Below are 19,411 nucleotides of genomic sequence, written 5' to 3'. Positions count from 1 at the left end.
AAACGGATGTCACTGTGATAGACTACATCCAGTTTGCTGAGTAAACTGTTGGAGGCTATTTTGTAAATGACATCGCCGAAGTCAAGGATCGGTAGGATAGTCAGTTTTACGAGGGTATTTTTGGCAGCATGAGTGAAGGAGGCTTTGTTTGCAAAATAGTAAGCCGATTCTAGATTTAATTTTGCATTGGTTATGCTTAATGTGAGTCTGGAAGGAGAGTTTACAGTCTACCCAGACACCTAGGTATTTGTAGTTGTCCACATATTCTAAGCTTGTTTGGAGGTTTGTTAACGCAGTGTCCAAAGAAGGGCCAGATGTATACAGAATCTTGTCGTCTGCATAGAGGTGGATCAGAGAAACACCAGCAGCAAGAGCGACATCATTGATATATACAGAAAAAAGAGTCGGCCCGAGAATTGAACCCTGTGGAAACCCCATAGAGACTGCCAGAGGTCCGGAAAACAGGCGCTCCGATTTGACACACTGAACTCTATCTGAGTAGTTGGTGAACAAGGCGAGGCAGTCATTTGAGAAACCAAGGCTTTTGAGTCTGCCGATAAGAATGCTGTGATTGACAGAGTCTAAAGCTTTGGGCAGGTCGATAAAGACGGCTGCACAGTACTGTTTTTTATCGATGGTGGTTATGATATCATTTAGGACCTTGAGCGTGGCTGAGGTGCACCCATGACCAGCTCGGAAACCAGATTGCATAGTGGAGAAGGTACGGTGGGATTCGAACTGGTCAGTGATCTGTTTGTTAACTTGGCTATCGAAGATTTTAGAATGGCAGGGCAGGATGGATATAGATCTATAACAGTTTGGGTCTAGAGTGTCTCCCCCTTTGAAGAGGGGGATGACCGCGGCAGCTTTCCAATCTTTGGGGATCTCAGACGATACGAAAGAGAGATTGAACAGGCTAGTAATAGGGGTTGCAACAATTTTGGCAGATCATTTTAGAAAGAGAGGGTCCAGATTGTCTAGCCCAGCTGATTTGTAGAAATCCAGATTTTGCAGCTCTTTCAGAACATCAGCTGTCTGGATTTGGGTGAAGGAGAAGCAGGGGGGGCTTGGGCAAGTTGCTGCAGAGGGTGCTGAGCTGTTGGCCGGGTTAGGGGTAGCCAGGTGGAAAGCATGGCCAGCTGTACAAAAATGTTTATTGAAATGATCAATTATCGTAGATTTATCGGTGGTGACAGTGTTTCCCAGCCTCAGTGCAGTGGGCAGCTGGAAGGAGGTGCTCTTATTCTCCATGGACTTTTGGAATTAGTGCTACAGAATGCAAATTTCTGTTTGAAAAAGCTAGCCTTAGCTTTCTTAACTGACTGAGTATATTGGTTCCTGACTTCCCTGAAAAGTGCAGAACGCCACAGGATGTTTTTGTGCTGGTCAAGGGCAGTCAAGTCTGGGATGAAGCAAGGGCTATATCTGTTCTTAGTTCTATTTTTTGAATGGGGCATGCTTATTTAAGATGGCGAGGAAAGCACTTTTAAAGAGCAACCCGGCATCCTCTACTGACGGGATTAGGTCAATATCCTTTCAGGATACCCGGGCCAGGTCGATTAGAAAGGCCTGCTCGCTAAAGTGTTTTAGGGAGCGTTTGACAGTGATGAGGGGTGGTCGTTTGACCACGGACCCATCATGCATGCAGGCAATGAGTCAGTGATCGCTGAGATCCTGGTTGAAGACAGCAGAGGTGTATTTAGAGGGAAAGTTGGTCAGGATAATATCTAAGAGGGTGCCCATGGTTACGGATTTAGGGTTGCACCTGGTAGGTTCCTTAATAATTTGTGTGAGATTGAGGGCATCTAGCTTAGATTGTAGGACGGCTGGGTTGTTAAGCATATCCCAGTTTAGGTCACCTAACAGCACGAACTCTGAAGATAGATGGGGGGCAATCAATTCACATATGGTATCCAGGGCACAGCTGGGGACTGAAGGTGGGTCTATAACAAGCGGCAACGGTGAGAGACTTGTTTCTGGAAAGGTGGATTTTTAAAAGTAGAAGCTCAAATTGTTTGGGCACAGACCTGGATAGTATGACAGAACTCTGCAGGCTCTCTCTGTAGTAGATTGCAACCCTGCCCCCTTTGGCAGTTCTATCTTGTCGGAAGATGTTATAGCTAGGGATAGAAATGTCAGGATTTTTGGTGGCCTTCCTAAGCCATGATTTAGACACGGCTAGGACATCACGGTTGGCGGATAAATGGACAGTTAATTGGATGATCACAGAAGAGTGAAATAGCACAGAATTGCAAACATTGTTAATGTCCAATCAACATTAAATAACCCTAAACCGAAGAACTGTCTCTCTCGCCGTCTCTTTAATAGGAGTACAATCTCCATAACTTCACCTACTCAGTGTATAAATTCCAGCGGCATAGCCCTCTAATTCAATTAGGTACACCCATTTAGTAACGGGCTGTTTTTGCCCACAGGACTGCCGCTGACTGGATGTTTTTTGTTCGTCGCGCCATTCTCGGTAAACCCTAGAAACTGTTGTGCGTGAAAAGCCTAGGAAGTCGGCTGTTTCTGAGATACTGAAACCGAAGCGCCTACCACGTGCTCAAAGTCACTTAGAATGGGAAAAATTAGTAACCTAAACGTTCAATCGAACAGTAACTGAATGCCTCAATGCCTGCTTTATATAGAAAGCCACAGCCACGTGACTGTCTGTAGGAGCGAACCACTGAGTGTATATAAATTAAGGAAGCAGCGGAATTGTCTGTGTTCTCAAAACTTGCATTCAGAATGCAGATCGGCATTTCATATTTTTTTCCTAGCCTCTCTCCACTTTAAATATATTATGCACATTGATAACTTGCTAGAAAACATCTTCACCAACTAATGTATAATAGTAGCAGCAGACAGTAGCAATTGGAGCAAAACATGCAAGAAGAAATTACTGGTGAAATTATCAAGCGATAAAAAGCAAGTGAACAGAGAGAATACATGCCAAAGTATTACTGTGAAGCTTTGTGATTGGTTCACCCAGGTGAGCGTCGTCCCAAAGCCGGGACTTGTTGAACTGCTCGGTTTTCACAGAGCCATAGGCAGAATTTAAGAAAATACCGCAGCAATGACTAGTTCTCGAGGCGGGTTTTAATGTACCACGTTTTTACCCCATAGCCCTTTCAGATATAAAAAGAAAAGACGGTATGTAAAGACTGGTTTTGGTCTAGATATAAAAAGGGATAAAAGATATGTAAGGAGGAGACAGATGCCGCTGTGTCTTAATTAATTCCGTGGTTAGAATTTAAATATAGCTTTATATCCCACAAAAGGTAATTGTAAAATTCCTGCCTTAGGCAATTTTCTCATTCTTGTGCTCATGAAAGTAGCATTGAATCCTAAAGGTCAAGTTGAATATACCAGCATCCGCACACACAACCCACTGTGTCAAGCTTTAACTGGCTTAAAGGTTTTCCCCCCCAAGTGTATTACCAAGTGCACTACCCTTTGTTAGAGTAAGTGTATTCCTCACTAGATGCGTTTTCCTCCCTTGCTATGTATCTATATTATAACATCCTTCTCTGATTGATTCTCCCTTTTCTTCCTTTCAGGTTAATGTGGTCCTACTGCAGTGGGTAGCATGGTTCCTACGTATGAAGCGCCCAGGGGAGAGTGATGACCCAGAGCGACCACCCTGCGCCCCCCACCTACGGCGCTGCTCTTCAAGCTCCCAGAGCGGTAGCATCCCTAACCCTCCAGACCCCACGCTCAACCCACTGCACCCCCAAAACCTGGCCCCTCTCCAGGCTGGCCCCCTGCACGCGGGTCAACCCCACCTTCACGCCCAGTCCAGCGCCAACAACAACGGAAACCTGCTCTACATCGGCTTCCAGAACCTGGACGACCCCCCACTGCTCCCAGACCACATCCAGAGTTACAGCATCTCAGCCGGGCCTCCTCGAGTAGCAGGCAGCCCCCCTCCACCACCCCCCACCCCCAACGAGGACACTGTGGGCTGCCCTAGCACTATTTCCAGTGGCGGAGGCTTTGGAATAGGGGTTGGAGGACAGTACTCGGGAGGGGGTATAGGTGATCCCCAGCTCCAGGCTATTCTGGAGGAGGTGCGTTACATGGCGGACCGCTTCCGTGAACAGGATGAGACGGAGAGCGTGGCCGACCAGTGGAAGTTTGCGGCAGCTGTCATTGACCGGCTCTGCCTGGTGGCCTTCAGTATGTTCAACATCATCTGCACCATCGCCATCCTCATGTCCGCTCCCAACTTTGTCGAGGCTGCCTCCAAGGACTTCTTCTGAGGAAGAAGAGGATGGGGCAGAGGAGAAGAGAAAGAATGAGGGAGAAGAGATGTAGGGGAGAAAGAGCAGGATGTGGAATGATTTGGGGCTTAGTCCAAGAGGGCTATTGTCAGGGACCCTCCTGTCAAGATGAGGGGGGTTCTTTGGAGAGGACTATAGAACATCTCAAGATGTTCTCTTGAAGTCTATCAATGACCTCTGATGAAATGGAACAGGATGGGGCGCGATGAGTTTATGGGCGAAGAATCCAAAAAGGCATGGTTCAACGACTGTACAGGGTGAAGTAAATTGTACTGAATTATGAGGCTTTTTCAAAGACCTTTAAGAAGTGAAAGTGAACAGGAAGGGCAATAAGAAAAGTGGAGCATGGGATAATTCAACCTGAGATTGGGAAGATTGCAGTACTTACAGAAAGCGAGAGAGGGAAATAGACAGATGGATAGGGCTGTTTTATTTGATGTCAAATCCCAGAAAAGAAAAAAAGGCAAAGAAAGACTGCATCATTTACTGAAACAGGGGACCAGGAGGGAGGGGGAGAGACTGACTTTTACAAGGAAAGACAAGGAATGAGTGTGTGAACAGACAGAGGTTTTCCCTGGTGACAGTGAAGGTGGGAGGGTCAAACAAACTGAACTTGGCCTCGTCTCTGAGATAGAAAGAAGAACAAAGCGGATTAGAGGAATGAAAATAATATCTATTCTTTCATTCTGTCATTTGTTTCATGGGCATCAAATTGAAAGGCCTTAAATAACATGCAGCCGATTTCAGATCAGTTGAGGCACCAAATGAATTCCCATTTAACAGCCCCATTTCCTTCCCCAGGCCTTATCTGTCAGTGGGTTGCCAGTGTATACCAATCTCCACTTTTTGTCCTACGGTGTGTAGCGCTCCTTGTGATTGGGCAACTGCATTAGTGTGTAATCAGTGTAATTGCCAGTAATTGTGTTACAGTGGAGGGTCGATCCAATAATGACCCATCAAACAGTCACCTAATAGAATTTGGCAGGTCCTAATAGAGAAGGCTGATCTCATTGAGCTCCAAAGTGAAATCTTAATATACTGTATGTGAGGTCAGCAACTTTAAGAGGAATGTGAAGGAAAGTGATCCTCAAACCTCAAGATGAACACACAAATGACTTGGATGATTGGAATAACACAAATTTTTATATTGCACAATATGGTTGACAATTGATGGGAGTTTTATTTTTCGATATTTTCATATTTTCCAAATTCAACATATACTTACTAAAATATATTTCCTATCGTTATTTTAAAGACCTGAGACAGCTCCTGGAAGATCTCACATCTCCTGCTCGCTCTATAAACTGACGCATCTCCTCCCTTCAGTGGAAACCTCAAGCTGGGAGTTGGACTGACTCTCTGGCACACACATGTATAGAAACATTTCCCATCCCGAAATAAAGTATTATTTTTCTACCATCCTTGCCTTCCTCAACGGACACTGGTGCTGATATACGCAAGAGAAAAATGACAGAGGGGCAGAGAAAGTGCTGACACAGCGTGCACCGGACAGGGTTTTAATTGATTACTCCTTCAGGAAGAGAGGAGGGAGGAAGGAAGGAGGGGGTAGACGGGCCATGCTCGGTAATTCAATGGATTTATAAGAGAGGACCAGGGAAATAGCCACTCGACAAAGCATAACTCAGTCACACAATAATGCAAAATATGTAGTATATTAATAGTACATTTTGGTAAATGCACATTTTCAATGTCAAATGGGTTAGCATCTATTGACTAGGATGCTCATTATGCGTCTCTGACATTGTGTAGGTTTCAGGTATATGGTTCTCTCTCCAGTCCATACAGTATGTTTTATTCTGTCAGTATAATCAACACTGGTTCTCTTTCACTCGCTCTATTCATCTCTTTCCCCCTCCCATTCATCTCTATTTTTCCTTTCTCTCTCCTTCTGTGTGTGTAGTCAGTGTTTGAGTTTTAGCATGTTACTCAGTGTCAGACGGATGGAGAGGCTATATTTATAGAGGCTGTTCTCCTACTGCAGGTTGTCTGACTGGGTAATTCTCTCTTTCTATCCTCTTTCCGAGGCACTGGGGTCGACAAATGTGCAGCGTTGGCACTCTGAGCTCCGAGATTTACTGGGTTCACTCAGATGGAAAAAGAAGAGAGTAGATGAGGGGAGAATGTGTGTGTGTGTCCGTGCTGTTTGTGTGTAGAGGAATGTGTGCTTGCGTGTGTAAGCTTTGAATCAGTTGTTTTTTCTGTCTCTCAGTTAATGAGCAGTTGGAGCCAAGGCCCTCTCCGCGGCGAGAGATTTTTCTCAAGAAGGCCAATAGAAGTGTACAAGTGTCTAGAAAGATTGTTTTGAGTATGTGTGAATGGGCACTGCAATTTCACATTAAAAAGGCATATTACTGCAGTGCACAGGCGGAATGAAAACCTACAGCTTGAATAGAGACCTAAAACACATGCCTGTGGCAGGCACACTTAAATAAACTCCAGTCACACACAACTGTTAATACTGCACACACACACACCATTTACATAGCACACACACACACACACACACGGCTTGTAGGTCAACAACCTTGTAAATTGCACCCTCTCAGCACCCCCCCACCGTTTGCTCAGTTTCCCTAAGACAGTTCTGTACAATACGACCATATTCCCAATGTTGTGCGGCTGATCAATGCCTTTTCATTACCGGCTGGACGGAAGCGCTGACGTGAGGTAGAGAGCGGCAGACCTGCTCAGGACCGTGATTAATGCTTGTACCCGCCCAGTCCCACCTGGGGATGCATCGTTAGCCTTGATTAAATATGAGTCCCAAATTATGGCTCTGGTCAAAAGTAGTGAACCATATAAGGGTGCCATTTGAAATACAACCTAAGCCTGCCAAGCCACATTCACTCACCGAGCTGAGTGTCATTCAGCTGTCCCAGACCTCTGCGGTCACAAGGTTAAGTGGCCAGCTGTTCGCGGGCGATTAGTGAGCCAACGAAGGGACTGTAGTCTGGCCGTAAGTCAAAATTGGGCAGTTTGAGGTGGACTGAAACATGGGTCAGTTGATTTTTATACTGTGTGTCTTTGTTGATTAAGTCCGGAACATTATTCTTTAGGTAGAAATGGACTTGCAGATGGAGAGAATCTCACCTGGAACAGCTAGGTTGGTCAGGGTTCAAAGTGTACGTGGGTTGAATTCAATTGTAGCTCAGACTTCCATGATCAATGGGAAATAAATAAAACAGAAATCAAGAGAATCAATGAAAATTGTTCATGAACTAATTAAATGTTGAACTCCAACTGAAGACAGAAGTACCTGCTTTATCACGATAACCTAAAATGTACTGTCAAGTAAAAATTCCTAATATAGTGTACTACTTTTGACCAGGGCCCATTGGCCTAAAAAGTAGTGCAAAATGGTTGCGTTTAGACAGGCAGCCCAATTCTGATATTTTGCCCAATTATCGGCAAAAGACCAGAATTGGCTTGCCTGTGAAATTCCAGCTTTTGTAGTGAATAGAGTGCCATTTGGGACTCAGTCGGGGACTTTATTGGTGCCCATTACCACTGGGGTGCCAGATTTGACATACAGCTGCAGCCTCTCAATTAGAGCCACACTGATGACGGTTGTAATCTCCTAAATAATGTCCCGAGCCCTATATAAATCTACCTGAACAAACCAAATTCCTCTACCATAATGAGAAATTCAAATAAGCCATTTGTTGAGGCTAAAGGGGAGCGATCAAGGATAAATTCCAGATAATTTATGTAACCTTTTACTTTGCTCAGGTAAGAGTCCATTTCACCTTTGCTTGTGCTAGCCAGCTGCCTTAAGTCAGTGCCATCACAGACTGACTGACAGCACAATAAAGACCTTTGCATGGAGTGCCCATTGGACCTTTATTATTTGTCAGTGCTCTTTAACTACGTATTTTTGCCTCTTCAGTCCAGGGTGCATTGCATGGTGCCGTTACGAATGTCAGGCTCCACTCAGAGGCACATCGATTTGCAGGTTGAACATGGTGAGATTGTAGACTCCTAAATTGATAATTCAGTTTTAGGCGATATTACAGTTCCTTCACATGGTGATATTGACTTGTATTATTGTGTGTAGCTACATTTGCTAGCTAGCCCATAAAGAGAGCATTGCATTGTGGGTTTTGTAGTGGACTTGAGCTGCAACAGATTTCCACAACGATTTTCACATTGCTACCAACCTTATAAACAACAAATTTAAACATTTGTTCACAAATATTGTTCTCACATAAGTTATAGGAATTGGTTATTTTGGGTGGATTTTTCCTTTAAAATTCAGTGTTTAACCATACTTTTGGGGACCACAAGTACCCACAATAGTAAACTAACAAAAATTAGACTAACTGGGAAAATGTTGTCGGTCCCCAAGGAAAAATAATATTTCTATGGGGTTTAGGGTTAGAATTAGTGTTGTTCGAATTTCAGTTAAGTTGGAGTTAAGGTTAAGTTTAGGAAAAATAGGATTTTGAATGTGAATCAATTGTATGTGCCCACAAGTTTAGTAAAACAAGACAGTGTGTGTGTGTGTGTGTGTGTGTGTGTGTGTGTGACCACAATCAATTAGTCTTTGCCCTAGGGATGAACAGGAATAAAAGTACAGTAAACAAAACATCTGGAACACTTTTTTTCAATATATCATTTTATTTAAAATAACGTTACAATTTATTACTCTACATTACATTTTCAAACCAGTTTTTCCTTTTTACATTGGTTAGTAAACCTTCATATATTCTAAGATATAAAAAAAACTTCCCATTTGAGTTTCAGTATCGGTTGTTAATTCGTGTCCGTAGTTTGAGTAAATGCAACACTGCTTTACTTCCAGAACTTGACTTAATGTATATTTAAGTTAGCTTTTGCGTCGCCAAATACCCTACACAAAATAACTGACCAACAGTGGTGCTAGCACACAACACTATGATTTCCCACAACTAGAATAATTTGATGAAATAAATTATACGTTTTCAATCGAGAAAGTGCATTTTTATCCAAATTACAATTTTGCAATAATTTACATTTAGAAGAAACAAGTCTTGGTTTTAATGTGCCTATACTTGCAATCGAACGAAAGCCCTGCTCACCTGAAGCGTAAGGTACAGAAATAACACGTTTTAACTACACAAAGGCCTACCATGTTATTCTTTTAGAACATCTAGCTCATATGGAAAAAAGTGTGTGATGTCCTTTATCGCTGGGGTGCGTCCAGAACATTTTTGGAACGTTCAGATAGAAATACAGCTTGTAGAACAAACACCCCTCTCTGACATGCAGAATAAGTGACCAGCTCAAGTTCGACATTGTTTGGCTACTGAAAGTAGCCCTGGAGTGGCATTGTTCCGTTCAGAAGGGTGGTGTAACTGGACTACAACAGTGTCAAGCTGCTATTAGAGGAGGACACTGACCTTTTAATAATACCGCAACAAAAAAAGGTACAGGACTGACTGACCTTTAAAATCCATTCGATAGGGGAGACATGATAATTCTCTTAAAACGGACATTATAGAGATAAAGCAAAGTATGTGCAGGTGACTAGCGTAATTGTTTCTCTGAGCAAATTAGGGAAAGACATCTTAGTATCACTGCCCTCTTGCCGGCTCCTGCTCGCTGTTACCATGACGATGGAACACTGATGACAAGGACACCCCACTCTACATACAAGTGTGCACCTGTGTATTTGTATGCGTGTCTGTGCCTCTGTATTCCCAGGGTATAAAAGCTAAGAGAGCACCTGCTTCAGCCTAGGGACGTACACCGAAGTCTGTCAAATGCTTTAGCTCAAGGACACATACCATTATGATGACAAACATTAAAGAACATTAACATGAATATGTTATAAGTGTGAGTGAGTCAGTTACGTGGTCTGGGGCGATGTTAGACTGGGCATGCTCAGACAGCGTAGTGCTGCCAAGGCAACCACATCTAGTCTGATGGCAGACCAACCTGGAGTGGAGGAATGGAACACTGGCACACTGAAAGGAGGCGCGCACACGCTAGTTGTCGCTCTCCCCTCTCTCAAAACTACACACACGTTCTGGTAGAGCATCTGCTATCTTTATGTCATCCATCTCTAAATTGGCTATTACTCTGGCTGTCAAAACGAATAGGCAGCACCTCAATTGCACATCTTCAGCACTTTCAGAATGCAGCAGTGGCATTTATAACGGACATGCTAGTGTATCGTTTTGTCATTGCCAATTCTCCTTTCGGGAGGCAAGAGTGCAGAACCATGCAATTAAGAATGGTACAGTTTTACACCTGTCAAACTTCAGTAATAGCCTTCATTTCAACATAGTTGAGGCATGGAAGGGATGTGGGCTAACCTTATACAGCCTGAAAAGGCTGCAAGGCATAACTCGCTAGGGGAGGGGAAATGCCACCCATCCATCTCTATCTGCACAGCTGTCACCCTGCATAACCCCCTCTGGGTTGCATCCCAAATGGCACCCTATTACCTATGTAGCCCTATGGGCCCCGGCCAAGAGAAGTGCACTTCCTTGGGAATAGGGTGCCATTTGGGATGCCGCCTTGAGTCTTTATCTGCTGCCTCAAAACCTAAACCCCCATGGCCACCTAAACCCCCATGGCCACGCCCCAATTGGGCCTACCGCCTTAGCAATACTGAGGAAAGACTGGAAACGCATGCTCACACCAGCCTAATACTATACCCATTTGGTTAGGCAAGGTGCAATGAGGGGCAACAGAGAGACATCCTGCATCATAACTGTACCTGCTCGGGCTGTTGTGGCCACGCTCCCACTTGTTAATGCACTTACTTCTACGCAGGAACACAGGCAGACACAGGTGCACACACATGCATGCACCACTTGTCCTCCTGACACAGTTAAACAAACTGCAGAGCAGTACTTAGTGGTGAGTTACTGAGCCCAGGGAAGCAATCTCTACGGAAGGTCCTGAAAGACCTTTCCCTCGCTTGGTCCGCTCAACACTGACTCAGTAGTACTGAGTGGTACTTTAGTAGTACTCTACTGCTCTCTGCTGGTTGCACTAGGCACTGCACCCAAACACACACAACACACTACTTCCATCCCTTTCTCCCAGTCTGTATACGTCGATCAATACTCCGAGTGGGGGAAATATTCACTTTGATCGTTGTTTCTCTGAATGTTTAGTTCAAGGTCAAGCCCTGACTTCATTGAGTAGATGCAAACACCACTGATAAAAAAAACACATTTTATCTCTGAACTTGGAGATTCTACTGAATTACCACAACAATTTTAAGGGGATAAATGGTCACACTTTCAGTTGTGGTGAACTGCCAACAGACATTCTAAACAAGAGCGTATTAGATAGGTTAGAAAATGTGAAAAATAGAGCAAGGATGAGAAGCCAAGGAGGAAGCTCCCCTGTCAACTTTCTACACGGTTAGAATAAGAAAGTCATTTCTTGAGCTCTTATATTAATCATATATTAATTTTGTAGACTACAGCCTCCTAGGCTTTTGACAGATAACCTAAAGCAGGTTTTCCTAAAACATAAGTGTACTGTTTTTATGAACATAACACCTTGCATCAGTTACTTTTGTCTCCTATTCTTTTGAAAAGCATGAGCTGGCGCACACCCAAAAAAGTTAGAGGCGCTGACTAATGCCGAGTAAACTGTAGACTATAAAAATAGAGTTGCACACACACACTCCCAGTAATTGATTGGGTAAACCCCCCAATTCATTACTGGGAGCTTATATACAGATTGTGTGACTATTTTTGTAGACTACAGCCTCCTAGGCTTTTGACAGATAACCTTTTGTTTCTTACCCTCCTTGTCCAAAAAACATAATCTGATAATGTCCTGCATCAGTGAAAACAATGCTATATCCCGTTTAGCATTGCCAGTGACAATGGTGTCCAGCCCACCCTCTATCATGTTTCCCAGCATGTCATCTTGTAGTTCAGCAGACCAGAGGCACATTGAAAGCATTGGCCCGGACCAAACGTGTTGTAGAACTGGCCTAAACAATCACATCGCAGATGCCGGCTGGCCTCCTCGCTGGCGTGTCATCTGTTGATCACGTCAAGGTGTTCCCTTCGTCCAATGGTGTCGCAGGCTGCTGTGAACATTGACCAAACGCACTGTACTGTTCGGTTTCCTCAACCAGTGGGGTGGAAGAACTCAGCTAGTGTCCCGCCCCATGTCAGGGGTGATGCACGGAGGAAAAAGAATATGCTGTTCTATGAACATCTAGTAAAGACATGTTTTTTTTCCTTCATTGCTCGTCGTCTATCTGCGAATTCCTGGGTTTGTGTGATACATTAAAAAACAAAAATAAATAAATTGATTTCCAGTTTCTGGAGTGAATCACCTCAGTTCTCTTTTTTTGTTTATTTTGCAGATGGTGTTCTCGGTTGTGATGGTGCGAGTGGACCGATTCTGGTGGAGTATTTAGGATGTGGCGATCTCGCCCCCTAGATGGCGCCATCCCTTCTGTGTCTCCAGAGCAGGGAGATATTCTAGAATAGAGAGAAGGTTCAAGAAACCAAACTCAACCGCTCACTTCCTGACCAGTAAAGCTGCAGATAGAAATGTAACAATCAGAGCAGACGGTGTCCAATGTTCACTCTACACTTCTGCTGTTGCTGTTCATTTGCCTTTGATGCACTTTACCTTTACTGTTAATTTGCTGTTCACTTTCCTTTGCCATTAATATTCCTTTGCTGTTCACTTTCCTTTGCCATTAATATTCCTTTGCTGTTCACTTGTCTCCCCTGTTAATTTGCCTTTACTGGTCATTTTGCATCTGGCTTTCATATTCCCTTGCTCTTAATTTGCCTTTGCTGTATCAGACTCTCCCACAGGGTAAACACCTATCAGTCTGTGTCTATTCATCTTTGTGAAGTGACCTTGATGTGGATCACATGGCTGCTGTTTTTTTATGCCCATAAGCATACACCTGTATTTGTGCTCCTGTACACCTCACCTCAGAAGATGATTAACTTTGTTCTGTTCTCACTCACTGGGAGTGTTGGACTTGGGTGCTTTAAGCTTTTATGTCACTGAGTATAGTGGGCTGTTAAAACTCATAAAATCTTTATCTCTCTCACATCCACCATGTACTTACTGGAAACAGTAGCATTGTGAAGGGTTCGTGTGGTTTATGTTGGACAACAAGGCTGACAGGATCTTCCCAGACCACACTTACCATTGTTACTGCAGTTCTGGTTGTCTTTGTCAGAGGCCTCTTTTTCAATCTAAAATGTGGATAAGGAAAGGAGACAAGTGTGAGACAAGAACCATCGGCAGAGAGAGGGAAAAATTGACATTTAGACTGCCTAATGTCGTAAAATCCATTGTCTAAAACTCTTGGGCCAGTAACCGAAAGGTCGCTGGTTCGAATACCTGAACCAACAAGGTGAAAAATGATCGTCATTTATGTGCCCTTAAGCAAGACACTTAACCCCGATTTTCTCCAGGGATGCCGTACTACTATGGCTGACCCTGTAACACATTTCACTGCACCTATCCAGTGTATGTGACAATAAAACATGTATTTTTATATAACATTGTAAGACAACGGCTGTGTCCCAAATGGCATCCTGTTCAAGGACTTTGCATAATTGTGTGAGTTGAATTGGTGCATGGGTATTCGTTAGTTGTTATGTACCGCATTTATCACACGCACAGCATACAGAGTCTAATTCGAGAAGCGGGAAATAGCCTATCACCTGTCAGATAACGTGAGAGCGCCTAAAAAAAAAGACAGTACTGGAGTGAAACGTGCATTTATAAGCCCAACAATTCTAAATGCAATCGCGTGTTAAAAACGTTGATGGCCACGATTTAAAAAGGACTACCATTGTTATTTCTCATTCTCAACTCATAATTCGAGTGCATAGGCTATAGTCGACATTAGGCGCCACTTTGAAATGTGAGCTTGAGGCAGTATAATAATTTAAACACGGAACGTTTTACTTTACTTAATGAGGTATGTCTTACCTTGCTTCAAAGTAGCCTAGCAAAAACGTGGAGGCAATTATTTTATAAAGACTTCCTAATGCCATTAACCATCATTTGTCTACTGTTCTATTGGTTTTCATATCAACTTTCTCTCATTGTCCAGGCACCAAAGGCACAATCCTAGTCATATTAGCAACCGATCCTAGTTGTTGCATATTTACATTCCCCCTTTTTCTGAGTTGAAGAGATTTTCATCTGTCACATTTTTTACATTTTATTGAACCTTTATTTACACATATGGAACCTCTCGCATTAGGTGCGCTGATTAAAACTGCGCTGTCCCACGATTTGCATTTTGGCAAATTACGTTTAATTAGCTGCTTCATTACAGGAGTTGCATGTACAACAATGTTCCCTCTAAGCTGCGTGCGGTTCCACCTCGGACTGCCACGCAGAAGAAATATGAGCCCGCACAGAGAAGCACGAAATTGAACATCACTCAACTTTCTACAGTTTTCCCCTTTAGTTAACAAATCAACATTTCACTCTTCTGTGGCAATTGTGATCGAATCAACGCAATATTAGCTAGTTTCAATGTAACATACTGAAACAAAATGAACTACGCAGGATTTAGGATGCAAAACTAACTGCAAGAGATTTTCTTGTAGGCAGAGCACATTGGAGTAGGATTCTATTGCATTGACAGGCACAACTCAGGGCCAATACTCCACACAGACCGGTGCGCCATAACCAATCAGAGCTGCAGTAGGCCTCTATATGCAAATAGCCATTGCCATATATGGATCTGTGCAATTCACACTGAACTGGACTGTGTTTAGGCTACAGTATGAGTGATTGCGAGTAGATGCCTTGTTTCGAGATCAAAGTGAGAGCTGCAAGTAGCCACGTGTGCACATTTGTTCATATTCTTTGCTAGTTAGTGAGTTATTAGCCCAGTTCTAGTTAATTTCTAGTCAACAATGGTGGAGTAGTTGCTTCCAACAAGAGCACAAAATGTGTGCATTTCAGGTAAAGAGCTTTTTTATGTCTAAAAGGGAAGTGTTGTATTTCAGACGGACTTGAATAAGCTAAGCAGCCAACAGGCAGAGGGTAGCATAATTTTATTTTCTGTAATGATGGGATGGGAAAAATAATAGATTGTATTTTGTAAAGTGGTTTCTTGCATCAAACAACATTTTCAGTCACCTTGTCTGAAGGACAAGTGGATAAACAAGTTAAATGTCAAGCCCTGCATGTTTTTTCCCCCACCAAAAGTATGATGGAATGTAGGCACTGAACACCACATATTGGCTGCTACTGTAGGCTGAATGATAGAACAGCTACTTCCATGTTAAAATGTACTGGGATGCATTTTTCTCCATGGTTTTTTATGATACGCCACTCTGGTAGGCCGACAGCCTTTGACTGTAAGACTTGCTATGTTTCCATGAAGCTCGTAAGGAAAAACGGACATTCCCTGTATGCATGAATAGTATTTTCCGACTGTGCTCATTGCCACACCCCCTGCCTAAACCCCTTTTTGATGCAGAAAAAAACCCTGTTATTCCCTATATTAGTGCACTACTTTTGACCAGGGGCCTCACTTACAAAATATACCCCAAAATGTGCATGCGCCAGTTCACACAAAAGTTGAAATTTTAACTTTACGTATGTGCTCACCTCCCTGCAAACTTTAGACCATGCGTACGCACATCTGCTAGTGGTTGAAATATTGTATTGCAAGCTGGCAAGTAAGTATTTTGTGCAAATGGAGGATATGATGAAAAGGTTATCCATAAAAAAACTACAGCATTAACAAGAATGCAACCATTTGCCATTTGTGAGAAGAGCAAACATCTGTGTTTTATATTTAGAATCAACAGAAGATCAATATTTTTTGATTTGTTTAAGACGTGATTCCATGTGTTATTTCATGCCTTCACTATTCTACAATGCAGAAAATAGTATGAATGAAAACCCTGGAATGAGTAGGTGTGTTCAAACCTTTGACTGGCATCTTTTCCTATTTTATAATCCATCTTTTCTGGCCGTAATGGGTTCATATTTCCGAAGGAGACATACAACAATTTACCATGCACATCTCATTTAATTGTAAATAGCTAGAGTAACTAGATAGGTTATATATATATATATTTCAAGTTGTGCGTGGTTTATAATACCAGTATACATTCGAATTTAACAGCTGATCTTTCACATTGAAGTATGTATCAAGTTTTTAATTGTTCCAGATAGAGTATAAATTACTGCTAAAGATTAGAACTTTCTGCCAACACAGTCAATAGACCAGTAGCTTATAGAAAATATTTGACAGTACTGGTAGGCAGTATTGCTGTTCGATAGGAGCGCGACATCATTGCCCAATTCATCACAGAGCCTAGACCAAGGCAGGGCATATCAACCAGATAATAATCTATTGATAAACTAAATATTGAACCACAATTCCTATTTTTTTTGCATACAGCAAATAAAGGGCGTTATTGTCACCACGAAAGGTGAACAGAGGCGTTTTCCAGGCGGAGTTTTAATGCTCGTTCACAGTTTTACGACAATGCTGATTTAGAACGGGAAACATGCAGCAAGTTTCTAAATGTAAATTGTGAAATTCACGCAACAGCTATGAGGCCCTATAGCCCTACGGGCCCTTGTCAAATGTAGTGCACTATAAAGAGAATAGGGTGCCACTTGGGATACATCCAATTAGTTGTGTATTGGAGGAGAAGGGTGTGGCGCTTACCTGTTTCCTCCACTTGAGCTCACAGAAGACCCTCTCGAAGCACTCGTGCATGTAGTTGAACTGGGGAGAGACGACACTCACTTTGTTAGAAGAAAGCTCCAAATCTATTTTTTTATCAACAATGTCAATGTCCCAAAAATTGCACCCTATTCCCAGAGCTCTTGTCAAAAGTAGTATGCCATTTGGGACAGACGCCACTCTCCATTTCTATATCCTGTTGTATTCCATTAATGGCTGGCTATCTTAACCCAGAGTTATGTCTGTTGTGTATTGTAGACTCACGTATGGTGTGAAGATCTTGACCCAGCGAGGTTTCTTCTCCCCCCTGGCGTACTCAAAGCAGAACGCCATGCCCTCCTCATCGGTGTCCCAGCGCTGCATCTCCGCCCACTCAAACGATATCACCTGGTTCTGATGAAGCAGAAGAGAGAATGGTAAGTACACACACACACAGTATGAGCCAGTGTGTACACACTCAAATGTTTTTCCTTTGGTTCTGTGTGTGATAGAAGCGCCGCACACACACTATAAGTCAGGGTACTCATACTCCAATCTCACTCACCTCAAGCGTGCCGTCCTCTGTGCAGGCGTGCAGCTTGAAGTGGTGCATGCTGATGGCCGTGATGACGTGGCCCTTCCTCCGGGAGTCACAGGAGCAGTGGGGGAACATGACCTCATTGTATCCCTCACAGGAGCGCAGCAGACTCAGATACTGACAGATACAAGACAACAGACCGCCATCAACCACACAGATAGACACCAAACAGGAACGTACACATACAATATACAGATTAATACACCTACACATTATGTCAGCCATGGACAGATAACAGCGACAAGAAAGGCACACTCACACTGTACGTTATGAGATGCTTTTATCGAAAGCGACATAGTGCATACATTTTATGTACGGGTGGTCCCAGGAATCGAACCCACTATCCTGTGTTGCAAGCGCCATGCTCTACCAACTAAGCTTACAGAGGACCACTTACAATGGGAAGAGAAGAGAAAGAAGAGATTAGAAAAAGGGACTAACCATGGCCATCTTGCGCTGCTCTGCCAGTTTTGTCAGCTGGTAAGACTTGTCTTCTGTTTTGATGAATCCCTTCTTCACGTCATCCAATGCCTTAGCAGACAGAGAAAGGGGCTTTTGTTAGAGGCCACATTTCATCTAAACTAGCAAAGAGCAGTGGCACGTATATGTAATCTCATTCAAACTGACCACAGATCAGTTTTGACACAGTAGGCTACCCCTGACTCAGGACCAGTAAGTCACCCAGAAATGTTTCAACTACAGACAGAATCTCAAAGCTCTAGAAAAGCAAAACAAACAAAATAAAACATAAAGCTAGCTATATGACAGAGTAGGTCTGGAGCAATATTACCTCCATTTTTTGGGGGCCCTGAGCAAATTTCAGGTCTGCTGAGTGCAAACCTGAACTATGTGAAAATTCTGTGCAACTTCTGCCACGCGTTTACTGTGAACACAGAGGCTGTACCTGCTTTAAGTTAAAGTTGGCTACTGTGGCTATTTAATCAATGTAGATCTACCAGTGGCCTACCATCAAAAGCAATGGAGAGAAATGCATCCCATAACATTATGACATGGAAATAGCTGTTCTATCATTCTGCCTACAGTAGCACCAAATGTGTGGTGTTCAATGTATGTATGTATGTATGTGTGTGTGTGTGTGTATATGTATATATATATTTAATTTTTGCAATATCATAGACAGCGTGGTTTATAATACCGGTATAAATTTGAATTTAACAGCTGAGCTTTTACATTGAATTAGGCCTATGTATCAAGTTAATGTCATGTGACCTACAGTGAAATGCCTTTGCTTGCCCTTTCCCAACAATGCAGTAATGAATATCAGTAGTACTATAAAAATACAAAAAAATGCATACAAAATGTCAAGTAGAACAAAAACACAAGAAATAGAACTGTAACTGTAACAAAACTAAGGAGATGATTGTGGACTTCAGGAAACAGCAGAGGGAACACCCCCCTATCCACATCGATGGAACAGTAGTGGAGAGGGTAGCAAGTTTTAAGTTCCTCGGCATACACATCACAGACAAACTGAATTGGTCCACTCACACGGACAGCGTCGTGAAGAAGGCGCAGCAGCGCCTCTTCAACCTCAGGAGGCTGAAGAAATTTGGCTTGTCACCAAAAGCACTCACAAACTTCTACAGATGCACAATCGAGAGCATCCTGGCGGGCTGTATCACCGCCTGGTATGGCAACTGCACCGCCCTCAACCGTAAGGCTCTCCAGAGGGTAGTGAGGTCTGCACAACGCATCACCGGGGGCAAACTACCTGCCCTCCAGGACACCTACACCACCCGATGTCACAGGAAGGCCATAAAGATCATCAAGGACATCAACCACCCGAGCCACTGCCTGTTCACCCCGCTATCATCCAGAAGGCGAGGTCAGTACAGGTGCATCAAAGCTGGG

At 43.2% G+C, this 19,411-nt stretch overlaps 2 protein-coding genes across 6 annotated transcripts in view; one reads left to right on the top strand and one right to left on the bottom strand.

The window, feature by feature from the left end:
• LOC110496009 (neuronal acetylcholine receptor subunit alpha-7) overlaps positions 1 to 5,697 on the top strand; it is a 40,766-nt gene extending 35,069 nt beyond the window's left edge. For all 4 annotated transcript variants that reach the window (XM_090208391.1, XM_021571620.3, XM_036952494.2 and 1 more), the window contains exon 10: positions 3,561 to 5,697. In XM_090208391.1, the coding sequence (XP_090064517.1) occupies positions 3,561 to 4,262 (702 nt within the window). In that variant the 3' untranslated portion in view covers positions 4,263 to 5,697. The remainder of the gene's footprint in view (positions 1 to 3,560) is intronic.
• The window catches only part of LOC110496010 (sorting nexin-27), a 70,802-nt gene that overhangs the window by 17,310 nt on the left and 34,081 nt on the right, over positions 1 to 19,411 (bottom strand). Inside the window, exons 8-13 of one of the 2 annotated variants that reach the window (XM_021571621.3) lie at positions 17,981 to 18,070; positions 17,507 to 17,656; positions 17,227 to 17,355; positions 16,945 to 17,004; positions 13,435 to 13,483; positions 8,902 to 12,745 (exon numbers count right to left, since the gene is read on the bottom strand). In XM_021571621.3, the coding sequence (XP_021427296.1) occupies positions 12,678 to 12,745; positions 13,435 to 13,483; positions 16,945 to 17,004; positions 17,227 to 17,355; positions 17,507 to 17,656; positions 17,981 to 18,070 (546 nt within the window). In that variant the 3' untranslated portion in view covers positions 8,902 to 12,677. Of the gene's footprint in view, positions 1 to 8,901; positions 12,746 to 13,434; positions 13,484 to 16,944; positions 17,005 to 17,226; positions 17,356 to 17,506; positions 17,657 to 17,980; positions 18,071 to 19,411 lie in introns of those variants that run through there. The other variant, XM_036952496.2, reaches the window with a different exon arrangement.

Source organism: Oncorhynchus mykiss, chromosome 18 (assembly GCF_057628025.1).
Source record: "Oncorhynchus mykiss isolate SJ-2025 chromosome 18, ASM5762802v1, whole genome shotgun sequence".
NCBI classification, from domain to species: Eukaryota; Metazoa; Chordata; class Actinopteri; order Salmoniformes; family Salmonidae; genus Oncorhynchus; species Oncorhynchus mykiss.
The sequence above is the reverse complement of the archived record's forward strand: the minus strand, read 5'-3'. Positions and strand labels throughout refer to the sequence as shown.